Source organism: Pungitius pungitius, chromosome 8 (assembly GCF_949316345.1).
Source record: "Pungitius pungitius chromosome 8, fPunPun2.1, whole genome shotgun sequence".
NCBI lineage: Eukaryota > Metazoa > Chordata > Actinopteri > Perciformes > Gasterosteidae > Pungitius > Pungitius pungitius.
The window spans coordinates 14921673-14944478 of NC_084907.1; the positions used below are offsets into that span (position 1 = coordinate 14921673).

At 42.7% G+C, this 22806-nt stretch overlaps 2 protein-coding genes across 10 annotated transcripts in view; one reads left to right on the forward strand and one right to left on the reverse strand.

Annotated features, from left to right (window-relative positions):
- Nucleotides 1–16659, reverse strand: part of LOC119194315 (inositol 1,4,5-trisphosphate receptor type 1) — a 49988-nt gene extending 33329 nt beyond the window's left edge. For 6 of the 8 annotated variants that reach the window (XM_037448563.2, XM_037448559.2, XM_037448560.2 and 3 more), the window contains exons 1-19: nucleotides 16354–16659; nucleotides 15468–15576; nucleotides 13908–13978; nucleotides 8998–9107; nucleotides 8379–8465; nucleotides 7608–7766; nucleotides 6769–6867; nucleotides 6104–6187; nucleotides 5443–5589; nucleotides 5111–5206; nucleotides 4896–4940; nucleotides 3838–3992; nucleotides 2809–2908; nucleotides 2309–2469; nucleotides 2063–2204; nucleotides 1687–1845; nucleotides 959–1131; nucleotides 671–790; nucleotides 172–366 (exon numbers count right to left, since the gene is read on the reverse strand). In XM_037448563.2, the coding sequence (XP_037304460.2) occupies nucleotides 172–366; nucleotides 671–790; nucleotides 959–1131; nucleotides 1687–1845; nucleotides 2063–2204; nucleotides 2309–2469; nucleotides 2809–2908; nucleotides 3838–3992; nucleotides 4896–4940; nucleotides 5111–5206; nucleotides 5443–5589; nucleotides 6104–6187; nucleotides 6769–6867; nucleotides 7608–7766; nucleotides 8379–8465; nucleotides 8998–9107; nucleotides 13908–13978; nucleotides 15468–15559 (2195 nt within the window). In that variant the 5' untranslated portion in view covers nucleotides 15560–15576; nucleotides 16354–16659. The remainder of the gene's footprint in view (nucleotides 1–171; nucleotides 367–670; nucleotides 791–958; nucleotides 1132–1686; nucleotides 1846–2062; nucleotides 2205–2308; nucleotides 2470–2808; nucleotides 2909–3837; nucleotides 3993–4895; nucleotides 4941–5110; nucleotides 5207–5442; nucleotides 5590–6103; nucleotides 6188–6768; nucleotides 6868–7607; nucleotides 7767–8378; nucleotides 8466–8997; nucleotides 9108–13907; nucleotides 13979–15467; nucleotides 15577–16353) is intronic. The other 2 variants (XM_037448565.2, XM_037448564.2) reach the window with 1 other exon arrangement.
- Nucleotides 16660–16853: 194 nt separating this feature from the next.
- On the forward strand, nucleotides 16854–22626 carry sumf1 (sulfatase modifying factor 1). 2 transcript variants are annotated; one of them, XM_037448566.2, is made up of 9 exons: nucleotides 16854–17240; nucleotides 18072–18245; nucleotides 18383–18457; nucleotides 20255–20337; nucleotides 20787–20909; nucleotides 20992–21106; nucleotides 21410–21523; nucleotides 21603–21662; nucleotides 22210–22626. In XM_037448566.2, exons 1-9 carry the CDS (start codon nucleotides 17022–17024, stop codon nucleotides 22309–22311), a joined length of 1065 nt encoding a protein of 354 aa, XP_037304463.2. In that variant the 5' UTR covers nucleotides 16854–17021; the 3' UTR covers nucleotides 22312–22626. The 2 variants fall into 2 exon arrangements, with proteins under 2 accessions (XP_037304463.2, XP_037304464.2); XM_037448567.2 differs by having other exon boundaries at nucleotides 17198–17301.
- Nucleotides 22627–22806: the final 180 nt, after the last annotated feature.

The following is a 22806-nucleotide window of genomic DNA, read 5'->3' on the forward strand; positions in this document are numbered from 1 at the left end:
ACAAACACACTGTAAGGTCATTACTTACGTATGAAACAGCAAAGCGCTTTTTGTCGTTACGTTTGGTTCACTTTGCCAGAGGACTAGACAAAAAACACCATCACCACTTTGCTGCTCAAAGGGAAGTCTCTTTCCCAGACAACCACGTACAAAATATGGAGCAGTAACTACCTGTAATAACTGATCACCTCCTGGTCCTCCTTCTGACCCTCCTTGGCATCCTGAGCCAGCTCTCTAATGCTTTTGCTTCGGATCTCTTTGATGCTGTCTTTCCAAAACAACCAAACCTCCTCCTCATCCTCCTCGGACTCCACAGAGTTCTCCCCGAGCGGCGCCCCCTCGATCTCAAATCTTGACAGTACGAGTCTGCAAGGAAACAAGGTTTTCTTATTTGTTCAAAAGCAGATATATATATATATATAAAAAAAAAATGTTTTGACAATGTCAAAATGAAAACATGATTAGGATACAATGATTTTCAATGGAATTACTATCACCATCAGAAGTTGCAACACAAATGATGATTCAGCTCATTAATATATTCAGCCATGAACAATTATTAGTCCGTTTCAAGTTCACCTTCTAGGGAACATTCAGTGAGCCAAAGTTGAAAAGTCAAAGGGTAATTGGATAACAGACCGATGTAGGTGGAGACAGAGGGTCTACTCACTTAGTCTCTATGAGGATGTCGGCGTTGGTTGGGTCCAGCACTGCGTTACAGATGAGCTCCTGTGTCACAGGGATGGACTTATTCATTGACACACACAAGTCTGACAGGTAGTCCAGGAACCTGGACACACAGACGCACAAGATATACACAATTCAAATCATGACATAAACAACAACAACTCAGGATCACCTCGAAATATATACATACAAGTTGTGAACTAAACACAACAAATCATTTCTGCCCAATTGAGCCAGTGGTTTGTATTCAAACAGCGAGGCGCAGACAGACCTGGGCTCGCGGTTCTTGCGGACCAGGCTAACAAACGTGTCGATCTCTGCAGCGGTGATGTGTTTCTCCAGCAGCTTGCGGTTGTTGTGGAGCAGAGCTGTGATCGTGTCCTCAGCCAACACATCATAGCCAATCTGTTTCTGCATGAAGCGAAACTGTTTGGCGATATACTCCTGCGGAACAGACGGACAAGCAGCCTGACCTTAACAAAACCTGAACACTGTGAAAAGGACATTATCAACTTAGCCGCTTTATCTTCATTTCTTTACATTCTCCATTGGGACCAAAAGGCATAATGTTGTTATGTTTATATCCATTACTTATATTGACTGGTCATGTTGGTGCTTGTTCATCTATGTGCGGCCGAAACAGAGCATGTTCACAAGAATCAGACTGCCTCCTACTTCCACATAATTAAATGACCCTTCTAACAATTTCAATGTAATGTGTTTAAGAGAAATTGATTTTTTGTGGGAAATGGGAATGTTGGATTTCACATCGATTAGCATGTGCCCAAATCACTGTGTGGCCCTGTGTATTAGCAGAAAATTGGATTAAGGGCTGAGCAGAATGCACGGGACTTTCAGTTGTCCCTCTAGAATATCAGAGCTTCCACAGAGCAGAGGCCTCTTTCACTTGCTATTAAACGTAATCGAGAGATAAGTTCGGAAAGCACCTTCGCACAAACAGGCGCCCATGGACAGGCGGTCAGGCCCGACAAACTGTACCTGGTTCTTGCGGTAGTCCTGCTGAGAGTGACGCAAAACGCGGTAACAGAGGCGGCAGATGTGTCTGAAGGGGGCGTGGCGCTGGTCGGCCAGCTCCTCCAGCTGCAGCATGGGCCCGTCGCCGCTGTCCGTGAACGGAGCCTGCAGCAGCTTGAAGATCTGAGTGCGGGGAGAAGCTTGTCACAATGCAAACCTAACTATGCCGAAATAAGGCAGAACACAGACAAAGACATGGTCGCCATGCCAACCGTGCCCCCCACCCCACCCCCGTCGAACGAGTTTAGGTTACGTGGAGTTCAGTTCGAATCCGTTCTCCTTCGATGGAAGCTGTAGTCTAAAGAGTCAGCTCAAAATGTCACGGGATTAAGACATGTACCTGTTTGAGGATATTCTGTTCTCTCATGAGTTTCTGTCGTTCCCTGTTTGGTTTGTTGACCATGATTTCTAGAACATCCTGTCCGTTGTTAGGGATATCCACCACAAAGAACACCAAATCCTCCAGTAGCTTGGTGACGGCTCTGATTGGACATACAAAAGAGAGAGCGGGACAAAGCCATACAACACAACTATCCTCTTTCCTGATAGAATAGGACAATCTGGCACCTCTAATCATTTTTTTTACCTCCTCTCATTCTGTGTGATGGTTCCTTTTTCCAGCTTTCCAGCAATAGAAGCGAGCACTTTACTGGCATCGTTGGCGAAGTCAAGGTCTCGGACTTCCGCCGGGGAGACGGGCACAATGGCAAAGGCCTCTTTGTCCTCTTTCAGTGCCGATGTGCCAATCTTGGATCAGACAAGAAATCTTCAATTTCATCATCCATCAATAGGAAATATTTTGTAAAACTTCTCCAGGTCCTTTTGATTCCATTATGGAATACTCCCAAAACCCATAATGAGTAGTACATTTTCTTAGTATTTACTGTACTAAGAAAAATGTATCCTGAATAATCAATATTTTACTTCTGAAAGACTCTCATAGCGTCACAACGAGCACGAATAGGTCACTGGGGACTTGGTAATTCAAAGAGTTTCATTCACCCGCACTGAATTTCTCCTCAGTATTTGTGCCACCAGTTTACTTAGCATACGGTTACATATTAATGCGAATGAACCGTCACTTACGCGCAGCATGACTGGCTTTTCCTCCTCCTTGTCTATCGGTTGGTTGGTGCTGTGAACCCACGTGTTTGTGCACAGGTGCCTGAGACGCACATAGGAGCTCCTGAAAAATACATTTTCATGTTTTTCGTCTTCAATTCAATTCATTTTATTTTGTATAGCCCAAAATCGCAAATTACAAATTGGCCTCAGAGGGCTTTACAGTCTGTACACATGCAACATCCTCTGTCCCGAAACCCTCACATCGGCACGGGAATTAGACATTAACAACATTTCTGTGTGTAATATGTGTAAAAAAAAAGCAAATATACTGCTTAGACTCAGGAATCTTTTGATTGAAAATTATATTAAAATGCTTCCAAAGTGCCCTTTTGGATGCCTTCATAAAAATTAAAATAAAAGGGCTCTTTTTATGGCTAAATAAGCAAGAAAATGTGATACAGTTGCTCTTCCCCTGGAGCAAATGTGAAGTAGTGCACTAATGGGCACCAATTAGTATTATTTCACTTTGTACAATTCATAAACATATTAGAAGACAGGAACATACACATAAGGCACAACTCTGTCAAGCTCATTAACCTTTTGCGTTTATCTTTGATTAAGGAGCCCAAACCTTTGATGATTTCATTGGTTATCAGATTTGGCTTCAATTCAAATCTTTTTATTTATAATTTTGTGTCCTTAGAAATACTGATTATTTTATACTAAAATACTGTTAAGTATCTTCAGATCTTCAATGATCAACGGTCATTTTAAAGTGTTCTACATAAGATAAGATGATGGACAATGACACAAGATATCCAAGAAGATTCTTTTATGTCAAGTTTAAACAAGACACGTTCAAATGAATAAGAAATTAATATAATTTGATTATAAATAAAATATCATTTTAATCCGCACACATAATAAGATGAGTTAATCTATAATGGCTCTGTTTTTTGTCGTCAGTGGAAAGACACCAGCGAATGGAGCTCCTCTATGTAACGAACATCTGGGCAGGTTGAAAACACTTTCACGCTACGGCATTGCTACCTGGGTACCAGTGAGTCTCCTCCTCTTAATGTCGTGGGGTCAAGCTCAAATATGGAAGAGATGTCGTTCCCATCAGGTACGGACACGAGTGTGTACATGACTTTGTCCTGGACATTTCTCAAACGGGCTCTTAAGGCTTCCTGCTCAGAGTCCATCTGCAGGTAAAGGTTAAAACACACGTCTTCAAACCTCACATACATTGCCATCCGTCACATTTGTGTCAAGAGCGCTAAGAGTTTAAGGTTACAGGGTTAATTATAGTGTAACTGACCTATATTCAGTTAATACGCTACCCTTATAGGGATATTAAATGCAGTGGATACATTTCAGAATTTCCCAAAAAGACTTAAAATACCTAAATCTTTGATGACTCTTTGACATCTTTAAAGGAGTCTGAAATTACCTGTATTTCCTTCTTCTTTTGCATAATTTAGTCTTTTTTGCCTGAACTATAATAAATGAAAAGACATCAGAATAAAAAAGGAGGACTATTTTATTTTGCCCAATATCTCTACCTTCCTTAGTGATCCGTCCATACAGATTCTTTGGCTAGATTTTGAATTAGTCTTTTTTTCTTAGTTTTTTTTTTTTTTTTTACTCCAAAAGCAAGGCAACAAGTGAGATGGTTCACCTGTCACTGCCTGCTCACCAGACGTGAACAGGCTCAGGTTGAGTCGAACTGTAAACTCAGTGACTCATGGCACAGAACTCGAACACAAGGAGGAGGATGCATTCACAGTGAGAGGCTTCCATCTGCTGGTGGCCGAGGAGTAATTCCACCTCACGCTGCCAAAATCGTCTGTCGGCCATCTACTGTTGGAAATTCTACCAAACATACTACAGTAGCTATGTGTAGCGCTCACATTTCACAGAACATTTACGCTCTTTGGCTACAATATAGTCAAAGCCTGTTTAAGCCTGGTATGTTTTACCAGTGAGTAAAGTTATTAGTTAAATGCTACAACAAGTTAAGATGGCTAACCATGAAGCAATAAAGGACAAACTTGGCATAGAAATGTTGCCCATGATAAACATGTCTTTCCGCATGGGCCACTCACTGAGGAGCGGGACTCCAGGCACTCCTCTTCATAATCTGGATTCACCTGCAAAAAGTGGTTCCCCAATGGGAATATATTTGTTAAATTCAATTTTGTTTTCTGTAATATTAATAAAGCTTAAATACAACGACAATTTCAAAACATATTGACAATATTTGATTTTCTCACAATGACCCTGTTTTAATAAACACAACATCTGTATCTGCTCCACTGACCTCTGCAGCCAGGTAGTGACCAGTAGCCAGGTGTTTGAATCGGAACAGGCTGTTCCAGTAGCCCGCCCCCCCACGACATGGATCGTGCTGCACAACCTGACACCAGAGCAAACAGCAGAAAGATCTCACATTCATGAACAGGGTGCCGTTTACAACCGGTGCTTAATCCCCTGGTGACAAACATATTAATGTCTTCCCTACAAAACTGGAGTAGACTGATAACGTTTTTTTTTAATTCAGCAAGGATTACTTTATGTTAAGTGGGGGGAAACACATGCTCTTTAGTCCATACCAAAATCAACCAAACCAGCGCTGACGATATTGTTCCTCACCTCGATCTCCCAAAGGGCTTTGCTGCTGGTCGCCGAGGTAGCGGACTGCCGTCCAGTAGTGCGAAGGAAAACATATTGTTTTTTTCTGTGATCATCACATGTGAGGAATTTCTCCTGCTCCGCATGAAATAACCGCACCACGTCACCCTGGTGAAAGAGAGAACATTTGTTAGTCCAAAATGATCTGCTTAAAATCACCCTGAATATCTAACAGATTTGTGCCAATAACATGTTTCAATATCCCCACAAGATAAATAAATAGATGCACCAGAAGTGATCATATTCACTAAATAATTAAAATATCTGTGGACCTCATTAGATCAATGTGGGCTCACACCAACTTCATCGCTTCCAATGTGTTTCAAGAGCGCCACAAATTAATTTATTCAAAATGATATTGTTTATGTTAAAGCTCCTAATGTAGTGTTGTTGAAGAACCCACACAGTACACAAATAAAACTGAAGTGAAAACACCCACTTGTACAACATTACACAACACCTCTTCTAAGAAACTGGGAGTCTGTAGCAGTTTTATAAATGTTTGAAAGAAACAACCGAACCCTGCTAGCATTATATTTGTGTAACGTCTTTTGTATTCAATTTAAAAGGGTTGTAAAAACAGGATTCACATATGTTTTGTTTTGTTCTTGTAGCTACAAACCCCTTTTAGGTTGATCTCTCGATTGTCGCTCCATTTCATGAACAAGACGATCTTCCAGCTGGTGTTACAGTTGACCGAGTTCACCTGAAAGCAAACAAATCAGAGCGTGACGTGACTGCAGGCTTTAACCCCCCTGGGAGCCTTGCTGCACACAACAACCCTGCCAAGATTAAAGAAGGACTTGCTTAGAAAATACCTTGCCTTATAAAATATAAAAACGATTCCATACAAAATATATAAATATGTTTTCTTGCTTTCTTCTTTTCCTGCAGAGAAGTAGAATACATTGAACGCCACTTGATGTAAACATATCTTTAAAGTATTTGCAGTCATTAATAATAAAAAAATGACTGCGCTACACTTGGTAAATAGCTCAAATTGCACAACCGCCCCAAAGACAAGACCACACGGTCTGTGGTTGCGGTCGGCACTTTGATAGAATATGTGGTGATTAGCGGAGAGCAGTCTGGCTGTGTGAGGAGCCAAACAGGACAACCTCCCATGCAGAGATTTTAACTGTGCTAGATTTGGAGGACAGGATAACAACGCCGTAGTGTCTTACATCTGACAGCTAACAGCGGTGCAGAGAAAAAGAGCTATTAGTAGTTTCCAATACTCCCACAGAAACATCTGGAGGAGTAAAAAATGCATCCGCTCAGCCAAACCTCATTGCATCCCGGGTTATCCACCAGCTGGTGTGTGCTGGCATGCAGCGGCTGACCAGCATTCACCGGGTTAAGGACCACCTTGTCCCCGATGACCACCTGCAATCGAACACAGATATAGATCAAATTAAAAACAAACATGTTGATGTATATAAAGGAACGGCGGTTGAGTTATTTAATCGAGTCAAACCGTGTCAAAATAACTTTTAGACATTAAAACTATATAAATATAGTAAATGATTACTCTATTGGAAAGCAATGTATACACTCGCAACTCGTTTGCATGTATGTACTCCGCATTGACTCTGTAACAGTTCAGAGAGCATCAGTCACTCTTTGCAGGACAACGTCTTTTCTCAAAAGGGATGCTAGTTTCTATTCTAGATTAGGCCTCATGCCGTGACTGAATTGAGAGGGGTTTAGCAGAGTGGTTTTGTCTTTAGGCCCACTACTTACTGCTTTAGGGAAGACCAGTTGGTGCCAACGAGAGCTTTGTGATTAGGGAAACATCACTTAGGTGCTGGCACATGTCCATCAAGGGATATATGCGTCCCATTGAGGCTTAAGTAAAGACGACTTGTGTTTTTGTGGTGTGGACCGCTATTCTGTGGTGTTAGCATGGAATGCTCATTTACAGCGTTTATGTAAATGAGCAACTGCATTTTGAAGAGTAAAAAATGGCCTACCGCTACTTTAATTCAAATGTAAACATTTAAAAATGTAAAATACATATTATCCCAGGCCAGGTTCAGTCCTTCTCTTTGCCTGACGTTGATGACACGCCGCATGGGGATTTCCCACAATGCACCACTCCTGTAGACGTGTACACGATGACTCACGCTGTCCCCGATGGAGCGAAGTTTGTAGAATGGCTGGATGTAGAACCAGGAACCCTCATTCCCAGCAGTGTCCAACATCACCCTCATGGCGTTCTTCTCCAGCAGCGCCGGCAAACGCTTGTTCACTGTCAGGTATTTGTTGCTCTTCAGGTGGAGAAGCTGAGCCAAACAATCAAGATACAATATGAGAAAAAACAACAACATTTCAGAAACATGAGCAAAGCAGTAAGAGCTCCTCAAAGTGTCATGACTAGGAGGAAGCAGCTTGCATTTAGGGCTTATGAATACTCAATTTAATACCGATGAGTCGATTTGACTTCAAGACCATGAGCAAACATTCTTCATGCTCGTCATCGGTAGCAACAGGTTCGGATTTGACGCAAAATTCAAGACGAACTCATGCATGTTCATCAGAAACTCCTTCAGCCAAGTCTAAAACGCGGCCTCCTGCAGCGACCAGCTGACCATGAGCCAACACGCTGCAGGAGGCCTGAGCCGCGAAGACCCCCACTGCAGGAAAACGGGAGGTTTTCTAAAAGGGAGCACGCTGACCAGAAACACTATCATCACCAAAATGAACAAAAAAATATCTATTTTGAAGGTATAATGTGGTTTGAATTCATTCATGATCCTGCTTTGATTATTCTGTTAATGATGCTAATCAGTGGTTTGAATATGAAAAATATATAAAAATATATAAATTCTGGCATTCTAAACTAAGTACATTTGCCTAAAAACCAAGAAGATGATTGCAATTCAAAGGGGACCGACCTGAATTACATTCCCGTACTGAATGATCGTTCCAAGCAGCTTTTTGTTCTCAGAGTCATTTTGCTTTTTCTCCAAGTCGGCTGCATGCTGGAAGGCAAGAATGAGATAATAAGGAATATTATGCTAATGAAATCTCAAAACAAGTAACTGCAACACAGAACATTGATAACAGGTGGACACAGTGATGCAGTCAGAAGTAATTCTGATTGGTAAGAAATAATAATAATAGGTGTGTTAGCCGAAAGCTTAAGCTTCAGGTTTAAACTGAAACTTCTAGCTTGCGTCTTCATGGAAACGCATGAAACGCAAAGATTGCGGCCTTTCATTGGATGACTGGGTGCTTGCTTTAAAGTGTATTGTATCAAAAAAGAGAGAACGTTCTTGGGAAAGGGAATCATTATGCAGATTCACTACAGTAGGATTTTAAACTAATTCAAAGTGAACATTTCCACACAATCACTGTGCACCTTGGCAGGTACCTTCGACCAAATCTCCCGTGTTAATTTGAAGCGCAAACTAAAAGTGTATCGTTCACCCGGTGAGTCCCGAGGACATGTCTGTGTTTGGTGTGCGAGCACCGCGGTGTCACTGAAAGCAGACACGTGGTCACTTCACTTACATGGAGCTTGTTGAGGAGCACCGTGTCCGTGTTCCCTCCAGGCTTCGCCGCCTTCCAGAACTGCTTCTGGGCAGAGTAGCGGTTCATGGGACACAGTCTGAACAGACAGTCTGGGCAGAGAGATAGAAAACACAGTAAAAGGGAAGAAGTTTGTCCACCCAACGACCCCTGAAAATGTCAGTCGTATGAAGACGAGTCACAGCAACAGCACGGTACACACAATACACACATGCGCTTCTCTGTAAACATTTGCAACTGTGCGCATTGACTTTTTTTTGTTATTGAAGATTTTCACTATTCTCCTAAATGGAGATCAAAGAGCGACAGGAACACACACGTTGCCGTTCATGAACATGCGTGTGTGCACCCAGCCGGGAATACAAGCATAGTCCTATGTAGTTACATCCTGTGGTCAGACTGACGGCAGACAATAACCTCTCTGTGTGTGTGTGTGTGCGCTTTGATGTGACACAGCATGAGTTTGGGTAAGTCAAAGTGCGTAACCGCAGCAACTATGAGACAATGCCGTTGTCAGCGAGACTCGGGTTGTGCTGCTCATTTTCATAGATACCATAGAAACAAGACAGCAGGGAAAACGCTCCCTCAATTTGCATGTGGACACAGTTATAAAATCCTGCAGGCTTCCTGTTCCTCTTCAAACTGAAGCCCAGAGAAACTTTTACCCCGGGCTGAGAGTTTAATGTTGCTTAGGGTCAACCAGTGCACACTAACTACATTGACAATTTCCCCCTCAGCGTTAAACGTCTGCCCATCAGCAACTCCTCCCTTTGAGAGGGTGAGAGAACAATCTATCCATCCTTCCCCCTTTTCTCCCTCGCTGTCCTCCTGCTATGGACGAAGTAACATGACCAAATAAGGCCAGCCAAGACAAGGGGAGTGGGACGAGAAGAGGGTGGGGACTCCCTATCTTCTCCCTTCCATATTTTGTCATCCCTCCTTCTGCTTTCTGAATTCCTCCAACCATTTCACACACCACCGGCTCTCTCCCAGTTAATGATCTATATCTTGTAAATCCGCCCCCCCTCCCCTCGTCGGATGTAGTTGACTTTTGTCTGACCTTAAGTACAGCTAGAACAACAGGGAACAGGAAGTGAAAGAGTAATGAAGAACACAGAAAGAATGCAGAACAGATATAGGGCTTGAAGAGGGAAAGGAAGACGAGCAGTGCACCCATTGGCTGAGTGAATGCGTCCCATATACGATCACATGACTAGCTTTAGCTCAAGTCACTCCACACCACCACTGGCATACTCCACTACGCGTATGAAATCACAGCACGCAACGCTGAAAAGAGCATCTCCAAAAAGGAACCAGAGCACACATGGGTGAACCAGGAGCTCCATTGACGCAGCCGTTGGATCAAACTCCAAACACACAATCGCAGCTGCAGTAGCTAAACGTCGGCCTTTAATCCCAGTCAGCTGGGAGGGAAAACACAGTTCAGTGAAACGGACATGTGGGTTGGGAATCCCTTCTGGGATCACTGGGCACGAGAAGTGGCGAGATGGGTCGAAGGGGCAGAAGCTGAAATGATTCACAAAGCATTCCTCAAAGTTTAAACAGGCTTTTTGGCCAGAAAACACCCACCCCCCCCCCCCAGTGTTTATCAGGCTAAGCACTCAAATATCTGTTAAAGTTTCCTCATCATTGAGTTGCTTTATTAGTGGTGTTTTTGGAACATGACCCATAAAGACACCTGTCACACACATTAGGATGTCTAACTTATAAAAGGGCAGTACTATAAAGGAATACCTATTATTTTAGAATTTTGTAACCGCTTATGAAATTGTTCTAATCTGTACTATCTCTTTAAAAACCTACTTAAGTAAACAATATCTTCAGCATGACGTTTTTTGGCAATTTCTCTACAGCCCAATATATCAGGGACGGTCTGCTTTGAGTGGTCTTGGACCTCCAGATGGCTCAGAGATCACCAACACCAGCCCTTTCATCAAGAAGCTAATAAAAGAAACCCTGCAGTCAGACCTCACCAGATTTAAGAGGATAGGAAGATATTTGTGACCCAGGTGACCACAAAAACTACCGAGACGATGTTAAGTCAGCAGAGAGGATTTGCTGAACCCGTGGGACAGTTTTTATTAGAGCAAATAAAAAGTAATCTGATACTGTAAGAGGAGCAAGAACACATACTACTCTCAATTATCTGCTCTGTGTGACAAAACCAGGCTGCTTGGTTCAAGTGCAGAACAATTAATCCTGATAATCAAATTTCAACAACGTCTGCTATTTTGAGATTTAAGCAGTCAGACTAAAATCCAAACATCTGCCATTTACAAACAGTTTTACCCCTAGTTTTACAGCTTTTGAGGGGCTGTCTGTGTTGCATGTTGTCATTTTAGGATATTGTATAATATTTGGTCCTGATGAATGAACAATTAGACATGAATTGTTCTCTGTAAGGTTTTAGAAAAAACCTGCTCTATCATTTTGCAACAATAAACAACTATTTTTTTTACTCAAGACCCCAATCAGAAGGAGGGGATGAAGTGGTTTAAAAAAGTGGTTTAAAAAAAAAAGAATTTAAAAAATGCAGCATTTGATTGACAGTGCGACTTCATGAAACAACGGAACAATCTGCCACCATCAGCAACTTCAAATCAAACATATAAAATAATAAAAAGTCCTCAAAAGCATATTTAAAAAACAACTAATAAAAAGTGCCTTGGGTAGGTGCAGCTTTGTGCGCACACACACACACACACACACACCACGTGAGTGAGGGCGTGATTGTGTTTACATTAGAAGGAAATGTTCCGCATGCCTCCGCAATGACACTATAAGGCTTAACGTGTGGACATGGCTAGTCTGGCCTTGTCACTCACACACATTGGAGGGCACGTCCCAAACGAGGAGAGAGAGGACTGTTTGCTCGGCCGGAGGAGACCCATTCAGATTATGCAAGTAGGCCGAATAACGGTTTTATTGTCTGGTTGGAGATATTTTACACATCTGTGGCAAATTCCAGCTGAATACATGAAAACCACACATTCGACTTACATTATTTTACTGTAATAGTTACAGACTTCAAAAGAACACTTCCTGAGTTTATAGAAACCACATAATCGCCATTCGTTGACTGCAACATTGCATCATTCCCTTTTGTGTACCATTTGATCCGGATATACTCAACACCCAATTACTTAATCCAACCGAATAGCATCTTCGGACGGACATTCAGCACTTTCTTTGTGGCGCTTAATCATCAGCAGTGTAAAGTGCCAGTGGGGTCTTTTACACAGCAGGTATTTGGAAGTGTCCCAGTAGGAAAGACAGATTTACAATAAAATAAAATGGCTCTGTTCTACTTTCTTTCGGAGAAAAGGGAAATCCCAAATTGAGCATCACCATTTCATTTTATAATTCCATGAAGTTGGAGGACTAGAGAGTGACTTTTGAGAAAACTGAAGCATTGGGGCTCATCAGAAATTCTGACATTTAGTCCATAAAGCTCCAAATACTACATTTCCCATGATGCAATCAGAGGCATGTTCATTATATCCACCGTTTATGTTAAAAGGACACATTTCTCAAGCTCCTTTTATACAAAAGTCTATATGGCCTCACTGCAACCTCTTGTCCATATGATCCTAAAATACGCATTTTTACATCAGTCAAGACATCCAGAGGCCTCTCACACAGTGACATGGAGGCCTTTTCTGTTCAGGACCAGCTGACACAGTGAAGGACTCGCCATCATGTTGTAAAGACATACTGAAAATGAATCTCCCAACACAAATGCTGCCATAAACCAAGATATTTAATGCACTGGAGTGGGTCAGATTAGAAACTGTGTCTTTAAGTGAACAGCACCTTGTGATGAGTTTTATTAGTAGTAGGGGGAACAAAGAGTGTATAAGGGTGGAAGATTAGAGGAGACAAGAGGCAAACGATGAAACACACTCAACAGAAATAAAGCCTGCAACAAAGACAGAGCAGACAAACTCTCTTTTTGTTGCTGCAGGAGGTTTCAGTCTGCAGCCGGTGTTTATCGTGGTGACAGTAATGGTCTCCAGTGGGAGATGACCTGTCCTGGGACACACCGGATAGCGGAGTGTGTGCACACGGTTGAGATCAAAGCTATCAACTTTCTAAATGCGGTAAAATCTTTATAGTCTAGAGGCAGAAGATAGCATCCTAAATACATAGAGTGAGCGTGTGATGATAGCGCTCCAACACGCTTCAAAGTCAAACTGATGCAACACTTTCAGGTCAAGCTGCTCGACATCGCAACATCAAATGGATCAGGCTGCTCTTTCGCCAAAGAATATATATATATATATATATAACCAACCATGATTTCCCAGCCAAGACCATGATGTTGTGTATTAGAATATTACAGTGAATATTTCAAATGTTGGATCATCAGATGTGCCACACAAGTCTTTACTACCCTCATCTGTTCATCGTGGACCAGGCCTCTCCACAGAGATATGAACCTCCAGCCTGAGAACAGAGGTTCATGAGGTCCATGAGGTCACATGGGAGCTAAAAATACCAAGTTCCCCCCAAGAGGCATCTCGAGCTCTTTGTAAAAAAAAAAAAAAAAAAAAAAAAAAAAAAAAAAAAAATCTCCATCCGCCTCTATCTCCACAAGCAATCAAACTATCAAGCTATTAAGACATACTTGGATGCATAATCACGTGCGCACAACGCGCACACAACATTAACATTGTCAACGGAAGTCCTGCTGGAACTCCAGCCGGCATGTATTGTGGCTGTCACCAAAGAAACACAGCATAACACATTGAGCAGTGTCCCTCTCACAGAGCCGGCAGTGTAAACAGACAGCAGTTAGTGTGATGCACTCCGGTCCTCGTGGGGGGGGGGGGGGGGGGGGGGAAGAAACGGGACGCCGCTGCCTTTCCTACCTCGGAACTTCTTTGGAGGGTTGTTGAGGTCTCCGGCGTCAGGTTGGACGACGCAGCGGTCGTCCACCAAGCTGGGGATGTAAACGCGTAGTTACCTTAACATCAATCAGAGGTCTGTGTTCCAAAACCTGTGCATCATATTGTTAACATTCACATAGAAGTAGCTCGAGTAGATTTTCTATTTTCAGTCCCAAGTTATGATGTTTTTGTTATTTACTCTTGAGCTGAAGAAATGTGTGTTCAGTAACATAATAATCTAGTTTTAAATTTATTTTTTGATGAAACCATTTTTGCAGGTATAGATATTTCTTATACAAGAGCTACCGTACACCACTGCTGTAATGTGAGAGTGCAAATGGGTTTGGAGGGAGGGGGGGGGGTGATGATCATGCAGTAGTTGTGGCTAAAACAAAGCCTCCCAAAAAAAGCTTCCACATGCTCCAAACTCTCTGCTGGACACAGGCCAAATCCCACATCCATTTCAGGCCTTTTGCCGAGAAATGTCTGCATTTGTCCAAACAGACCTGTCTACAGCTCCAATCTACACACCACAAGGAACGAGGCTGCTCAACCTAAAATACAAAAGTGAAAAAATATCATCCACCAGTGTTTGGAAGAAACTGGGTGTGTGGTCAATGCGCAAACTATGCACACTGTTTTCTAATCCATCCACCAGCAGTTGCACTTATCGAACAGCTCGTGTTGCACTGCAAAAAAAAATGTGCTCACAGATACCAGTCACCAGTTTCGAGGAGCTGGGAATGCTGCTCAGCTGGAAAAGCTCTTCTATCAGACGATCTTCTAAGGGCAGCTGTTCTGGAGAACACTGCCAAGTTGGTAGTTGTGCGTGGAAAAAATGGCTCCTGATCAAATCGGTCATGACAGTTTGGTAGATATGTGTGCGCTTGTATGTGTGTGTGTGTGTGTGTGTGTGTGTGTGTGAGAGAGAGAAAGAGAAGCACGGGAACTCGACAAAGGCCACACTATCTCTATAGTGGGTTTGCTGTAGGTCGTTTCATAATTAATGAGCAGAGGGGGGGGGGGGGGGGGGGGTCATGGACAGTCCTGATAGCATTAGAGATGCTAGCGAGTTCTTAAGATAAATGTCAAGTAGGTGAAGGTGATGAATGACAACTATTCACTGGGGATTTACCACCCATGCATTTCCTATTCTCCCAATACGATCAGTGGCGGGGTCAGCCATCGCCAAAGCAACACGTCAAAAGGCCTCCCACTGTTTCCACAGCTTTCTTCTGTGATAGAATTTGAACCTACATCTATGTATCTCTCGATAGCTACTTAATCCCATTGTGTCCTCAAAGGGTTGCCCGAAATGCTTGCAAATGTTCACCAGGCACACAAAAACACATTATAGCCTACAATAAAATGGCACGTCTGATGGACCAAAATATTTGTTGCTTTCTAAAAAATAAAAAATAAACAGTTGCTGCTACAGTTGTGACTTCCTTTCTTTCAAATACCACTCAAAGTGCAGTTTAACAGAGAAAAGTGTGAAGCGGGCCCACAAGCATAATGTCTGGCAAGCGAGAATGGACGTACCCCAGGGTGCTGATGAAGCCATTGGTGGATCCTTCTGCGTACAGGGAGCAGATGTCCCCGATGTGTAGGAAGCTGGACATCTTGTCCGACATGTTTTACACACAGGGAACTTAAGGGAGGGAAGGGGTTTAAAAAAAATAGAGAATTAGTGTGAGACATGCACTTTGATCTACAATGATACTTGCTCATCTTCATATTGCAACACCATTGGTGGGTTACATGTGCCCGCCATCACTTTGCATTTAAAGAAATACAAATCAACACAGAAATCCATACTGAGTAACCAGTGAAAGAAAAGCTATGGTTGCATGAGAGCTTTGACACAACCCCTGATACCACACTCTGCCTGCAAACATTTGCATAGAATCTGCAGGGAAATGCCGTGATGCCACCGTTACCCGCGTGTGCGTGTGCGTGTGTGTGTGTGTGTGTGTGTGTGTAGTGGCTCAGCACTGCAGGACCTAACAGGAAGGTTTGGGCACCTGCAACAGGTCGTAAGGAAGCGGATACGCCTCCAGCTCCGCTAACTCAACTTCCCGGATCAATCAGCAGAGCGCCGCCTGTCGCTGAAGAGGTGACATAAATCACGGGATGGTGAACGGATTCACGGAAGAGCAAATGGTTCTTCCGTGATAGTGTATCTGACTAATACATCAAGTTAGAAGAACAAGTTCGATTCGGCATCCGTAATCACACCGTTTCTCAGTAAACCGAAATGATCGGGGGGGGGTTGGACCCTGTCGTGCAAACGACGACATCACACGCGCGCTGGTGATGAGATGTGAGCCTTTCGTTAACCATTTAAGGAGTGCGAACAAAAAAAAAACCCGTGTTTCCTCCGCTATGATGAGATAGAAAGAGAGGATGGTAAAAGTTTAAACTTTACCTCGTTCGGGGTAAAAACGCGTTCAGCTTCTTCTGGATTCGCCGGGCTACGACACCATGACTGAAGCGCTCTCTCTCTCTCTCTCTCTCTTCACCACCGAGCCAGAAGAGGAGAGATCCAGCTTTCAGCAAACTGGAACCAATCCACTTATTTCCGTCAACTGTCCCACCTCTCGGCGCCTGTCGCTGCTCCGCGCGGCGGGACGAGCTGCCTGGCTCGATGCCACCTTCTTCCTCCTCTTCTTCCTCCTCTTCTTCTTCTTCTTCCTCTGTCTCTTCTTCTTCTTCTCGAGCGGCCGTAGTGTTGGCAGCTGGGAAATCCAGGAAGGTTTCTGACTCCCACCCTGAGTCTTTACATTTCGACGGTGCGGGGGGGGGGGGAAAAGTGTTTTATATAACTCGTTTAAGCGTTTGCTTCTTAGATGGTGATTGAAAAGGACGTGATTTCATTTACATTTAAACAGGCATCTGTTATACTTATAATCACTGCAAATTATCGCTATTTCAAAAGTTTTCCTTCAACAAAAAAAAAAGAGAAAAGAACAACAAATATCCCCCTCTGGACAGGAAAGAGTTACATTGCAGCCAGCTGACTGACCACGTGACTTTGCGGAAGCAAAGTGAGCGACGGCAGAATGAGCGGATCCTGAGTGGCGCCCCGCAAGAACCATGCGCTTCTTTAATTTGTGCTTCGTGTTGGCTGGTGTGATCGGGGGGGGTTTCGTCCGGGGTTCACGCGGGGCTCACTCGGAGCCAGCCCCCGCCCGCGAGGCAGCGGGCTGCGGCTGTGACACGTTGAGGAGAGACGCCGCTCCGGAGCCTGCGGAGGTCAGATGGGACTCTGCACACAAGTACTCAGAAGGCGCCAATGGAGGGCCGCGGGCTCAGGTATCCCCATCACCGGCGTCTGTGTTTTTGACGTCGTTGATCAGTTCACAGCGGAGAAGACGTGGGTCCCTTCTGAGAAATGCAATCAAATGTTGTTTCAACCTAGACTGAAACACAAGGTTCCTGGATAGACCAGTAACATAATGTCTAGTAGGGCTGGGTTCCAGTGTGAATTGTGAAAGTAGATGTGCTATTTCTTTATTAAGAACTTCATTGTGAAATGCACGTACACAATTTCTAGTGAAATGATAGAAACAATAAATACCACCAGCCATTTACACTGACTATATTACTATGGGTGTACTCAACGAGATACTGGTTAGATGTACCAACACTGGGGTGTTCCTATAAGCAGAACTCTTCTAAAACCTGAGATATCTGAGAAATCTAAGATGCAGGAATGACATGCTTGTTGCAAAACATTTTATTTATGTTGTAATAATAATATCGAAAGGATTACTTCATTTCAGAGGCTATAATATAAGCATACTAGCAGCAATTAGCATATTAACATTCTAGCTTTCTTGACACAATTAACCATCATTTTTTTTAAACTAAATCTTAAAACCGTTTAATTTCATCAATGCTTGCCATTTTAAACACAGCCACATTTGGGATGACGTTCACTTTCAGCAACAATCAAATGAACCTTTTGGAAAACAAGAGTTGACGTCAGAAGGGCTCTCGGTGACGCTTTTCACGCGCATCTCTCAAGTGTCCGGGGTCCGGGGTTTCTTATTGCTTTTCATTTTGTCCCCTTCTTCAAATGTAAGATTCCTTGTAGAACCACTTTTCTAAAAAAATGTTTTTTTTTTCATTTCTTGCTTGCAGATGGTGCTGATTCCAGGAGGACAGTTCTGGATGGGAACTGACGATCCAGGCATCCCTCCAGATGGCGAGGGCCCTCGCAGGCTGGTGCATGTGGACTCTTTCTACATGGACATCCAGGAAGTTACAAACCAACAATTCCAGAGCTTCGTCAACGCAACAGGGTACATTACTGAGGTATTTATCGAAAGATTAAACCTAGAGAATTCTAATTCAATACAAATGTATTGGTTCAAATAAACCAAATAGTTTAAAAGCAATTGTGTTGATGTGCTTATTGCTTTTCAAACCATTTTTTGACCTCATGATTTCAGGCAGAGAAGTTTGGAGACTCATTTGTATTCGAGGGGATTTTGAGTGAGAGTGTGAAAAACCAAATCACCCAAGCGGTAAGTATCAATAGTCGACTGTCGCCACACCTGTGCAGCTCACTTCTGTACGCTGCATCACTGTTGGTGTCATTATTATCGGCCTCAGCCTTCTGGAGCCCTGTAGGAACACTTTATACACCTTGATGGTGGTTCTACATCAGGGGTCCGTTGCAAGCAGGAGGTTTAACAAACTCTGAGTAGGTTGACTCCGAGTGAAGCGCGCGCTTCACCACAGTATGAAGGCAAAACGAATGGAGCCATGATACTGCTATTTACCATGGCAACAACCACAAACAATCGCTCGGCATACTTCACCCCTATTGAGCTGGAAATATTAATGCAAGCGCACGGCGAGTTTGAACCGTAATCAGAAACAAAAGCAACACGCTACTACAGCAAAAGACAGAGAAACGGCGTGGGAATAAATTGTTGCTTTGGTCAATGCTTAAGTTCCATTATAGTGTTGTCAGTTAATATTTCATTTACAAACTAATCCACAAGTTTTGTTAATTCCCAGTGGGAAAATCACACTTTTTACACTCTGTAAGAATTAACTACACACAGTTTTGAAATACACACTATAATGTATTGTAATTTATTCAGGTGCATCCTGTGAAATTCCTCTTTAATGGCTCCCACTGGTTTGTGTCCAGGGAACAAAAACGTTTAAAAGACGTCTTCGAGTGAGGCACACTTTCCTCACGGCTCTGCATGCAGTAGCTTTACTAATATTCTCTGCCTCACCGATGTGGTAAAGGAAACCACCGTTTGCAACAACAAAAAAAGTAAAGAATGTGCTCTGATGTGAGAGCGTGTCCACAATGGGGGACGTTATATGAGGACATGTGAGGTTATGGACATATTTGATGGACTGTGAAGAAAACCCATACCGTTCAAACAACTAGTATCTGGAAATGACATCTATATATATATATATATATATATATATATATATATATATATAATCGGGGAGTAAGAATGAGGAAATTAAAGTGCCCTCATTGGCTGGCTGCTGTCAGAGGGAGGAGCCTGTGAGAGAAACTCAAGGTTTATTGAAGAAAACTTGCTCCCGACCAGGTTAGGTTCACAGGCTCTGTTACCATAGCGACTGACCCTGAGGTTTAGTTACCTCCCTTTCTGAAACAAACAACCCAGTTTCCTTCATCTCAGGGCTAAAAAAACTCTGTTTACACTAAACCCGCCTCACATACCACAAATAACCTTCATTGCTCACTCTTGGTAATTGCTTTGGAACAGCTTAAGGCGAGAATGATGTTTGTATGTCTGCCTGTATGCTTCTACTGCTTCAAATTGAGATAACAACATTTCATATTGCTTCCTAACAACTAGGATTTGTACCTATCGTGGTAAACACCCAATTTTTACCGCAACATTATTTTGATGTCTCTTACCTTCATTTTTAGTATCTAGCGTTATATTTGTGCAATAAGCTTTATCTGGAACACGCTGCCAGGCCTTTATTTTTTAAGTCTTTATATAGACTCTGAGGCACCTGTTGTTTGAGAGTCTTGAGAATGTTCACAGATTATGTAAGAGACCTGAGCACAACAAGCCTCCCACAGACAAAAGCCAGACATCAGGAAACTTGCTGCTTCATCTCAGCTGTCATGTGCAGCCTGATCATGGGGCCGGGAAGGCACCGTGTACCCATTAGTGTGGCAATGCTGGAAACCATTAGTATAAATGAATTTATTTCTGCCAAAGAAAGTGTGTGTGCGCGTGTGTGCATGTTAAAGAGTATTAAAGAAGCTTTGCATCAGTCTGTAACGATACTTTATTTCACTGTGATTTTAGGTGGCTGCCGCCCCCTGGTGGCTTCCAGTGAAGGGGGCCAACTGGAAGTGTCCCAATGGTCCAGACTCCGACATCACAGACATGTAGAAATATACTACCTACATGGGGAATACCCAATATGAACAGTTTTTTATTATTATTTATTTTCCTTCCCTGTTGAATAGTGTTTAAAACATCATAAATTATATATTATACATATTCTACATACGTTAAAACACTGAACACAATGAGGAGACAAAATGTAACGCATACTTTGATATTAAGTGGTGTATTTAACCTATTATCCATACAACAAGACAACCTTTATCCAACACAGATCTATCAAAGAACTACAGAATTAAACAAGTGGAGATGCTGCTTAACTCGCTGATAAGTTCCTCATACTGCTGTTGTCAAAAGTCTTTTACCCAAAACTTTGACTGTAAATGTTGTTCCTAATTGGGTTTTGTAACGCCAGTCCTTTATCTTTGCAAAGTGAACCGATAAAACCAAGCACAAGCTCAGTCATTCACTTTAAACCTATTGTTTGCAGTCTGGACCATCCAGTTCTACACGTTTCCTGGGCGGATGCAGTGGCCTTCTGCTCCTGGGCCGACGGGAGACTTCCCACAGAGGCAGAATGGGAGTACGCCTGCAGGGGCGGCCTAGAAGACCGGTACAATGTTTACTCACTGTGTGACTGTAAAACACAACCGTTTGTCACATTCATTTTCTGATATAACTGCCCCTATATGTAGACTTTACCCCTGGGGAAACAAGTTGAACCCAAAAGGACAACACTACGCCAACCTGTGGCAGGGGGATTTTCCCAACCACAACTCTGCAGAGGACGGATACATCAAAACTTCACCGGTACGAAAATGAAAGCGGGGAACACGCCGCTGTGAGCCATTGCCACAAAAGACAGGTTTATAATCAATCATGAATATATGCACTCTTAATTCTTTCAAGGGTATGAGCTGTTTAAGTGTATCTTTCTAATGAGATACAGCCTCACTGATTTATAATAATACAAATGTGTTACTATCTCATTGAAGCAGCTATTTGTGTTGGGAGAAAAACAGAAAGAAAACTTGCTGGAAAGCCAGATTGAACACTTTTTTTTGTCAGAAAGTCAAAAGAGTCACGTGCGCATTCTGGTAAACACAAATACAGGTGAAGTCCTTTCCCGCCAACGCGTTTGGTCTGTATGACATGGCCGGTAATGCATGGGAATGGACCGCAGACTGGTGGACTGTGCATCACACCACAGAGAGACAACGCAACCCAGTAAGAAGAGAGATGGCCCCAAACCATGACTTTAGGTTTAGTTTTTGCCCTTTTATCTGATCATTGATCTCCCTTTCAGACGGGTCCTCCATCAGGCACAGACAAAGTGAAGAAGGGAGGCTCTTACATGTGCCACAAGGTAAGCAATATTATGTGTTTCAGCTTCTTTAAGCAATTAGCAATGGTCTGTTTTGTCTTTGTGATTTTACTTTCCAATGATTTGGTTACAAAGGGGAAATCCTGCCTCCTCTCCTTTCTTCATGTAATGTGAAGTTGTTTCTGTGCATTCTCATTCTTCTGGCCACTCAGTTTTGGATTCAAGAAATCTGAAAATTGTTAAATGGTGGGGAAGAGGAAACTCGTAATAATCGATATGGTGCATTTGCTTTATCTCTAACACTGTTTGAGCCGCCGGTTACCATTCCAGTCTGCTTACCACAGGCATTGGTTGCCATGGGAATGTGACTATTTGCATGCAAAATAAGTCCACAAAGGTCTAGTTTGTTTCATATGAATAAACCATGTGAGGAAGGAGAGAACATCAGTCAGGCGGGCTTAGTTAAGGTGAACAAACAGACTGAACTAAAATGCTTGCTGTGTGATGGTTTTCTGTAACAAAGCAGATTACATTGCTAAGAAAATAATTTCCACGGTAAATATTGTTGTTTTCTTTCCCCTCCCTCCAGTCTTACTGTTACAGATACCGATGTGCAGCCCGTAGCCAGAATACTCCGGACAGCGCGGCGTCTAACCTTGGTTTCCGATGTGTCGCCAATGGGAAAACGTGACCTGAACAGCTCCAGTCATCTTAAGCGTAGGCTTGTGGTTGTGGAGAAAAACATAATATGTGCCATCTCACCGACGGGGAGTTGAGAATATCTTCCATTCCAGCAGATATCCTCAGAAATGTAAAATTTCCTAACTTTTTTAAAAATAAATATTTAATAGAAAAAGCAGTATTTTTCTATATCTCTGTTCTCTTTATGCCTTTGAGTCAGGTGAAGAGAGCACTGAATAAAACAGCCTAAAGAGAGAAGAATATTTTTGTATTTACAATCACTGATAAATCTGGACCCTAACCAATTAAACAGATCCTAACCAAGCTCATTTGTCACTTTCTTTGTGTCTGTATTTGTGTGGTTAATAACTTCCTGATCTTTCCTCCCAAGATTTTAGTTTTACATTGTGTTTAATGTATGTTGCCTGAACATGACTTGATAACAAGTCTGGCCTAATGTAATTCACTCAAGTTACTTCAAGTTTCTACAACTTTACGGTTTGTT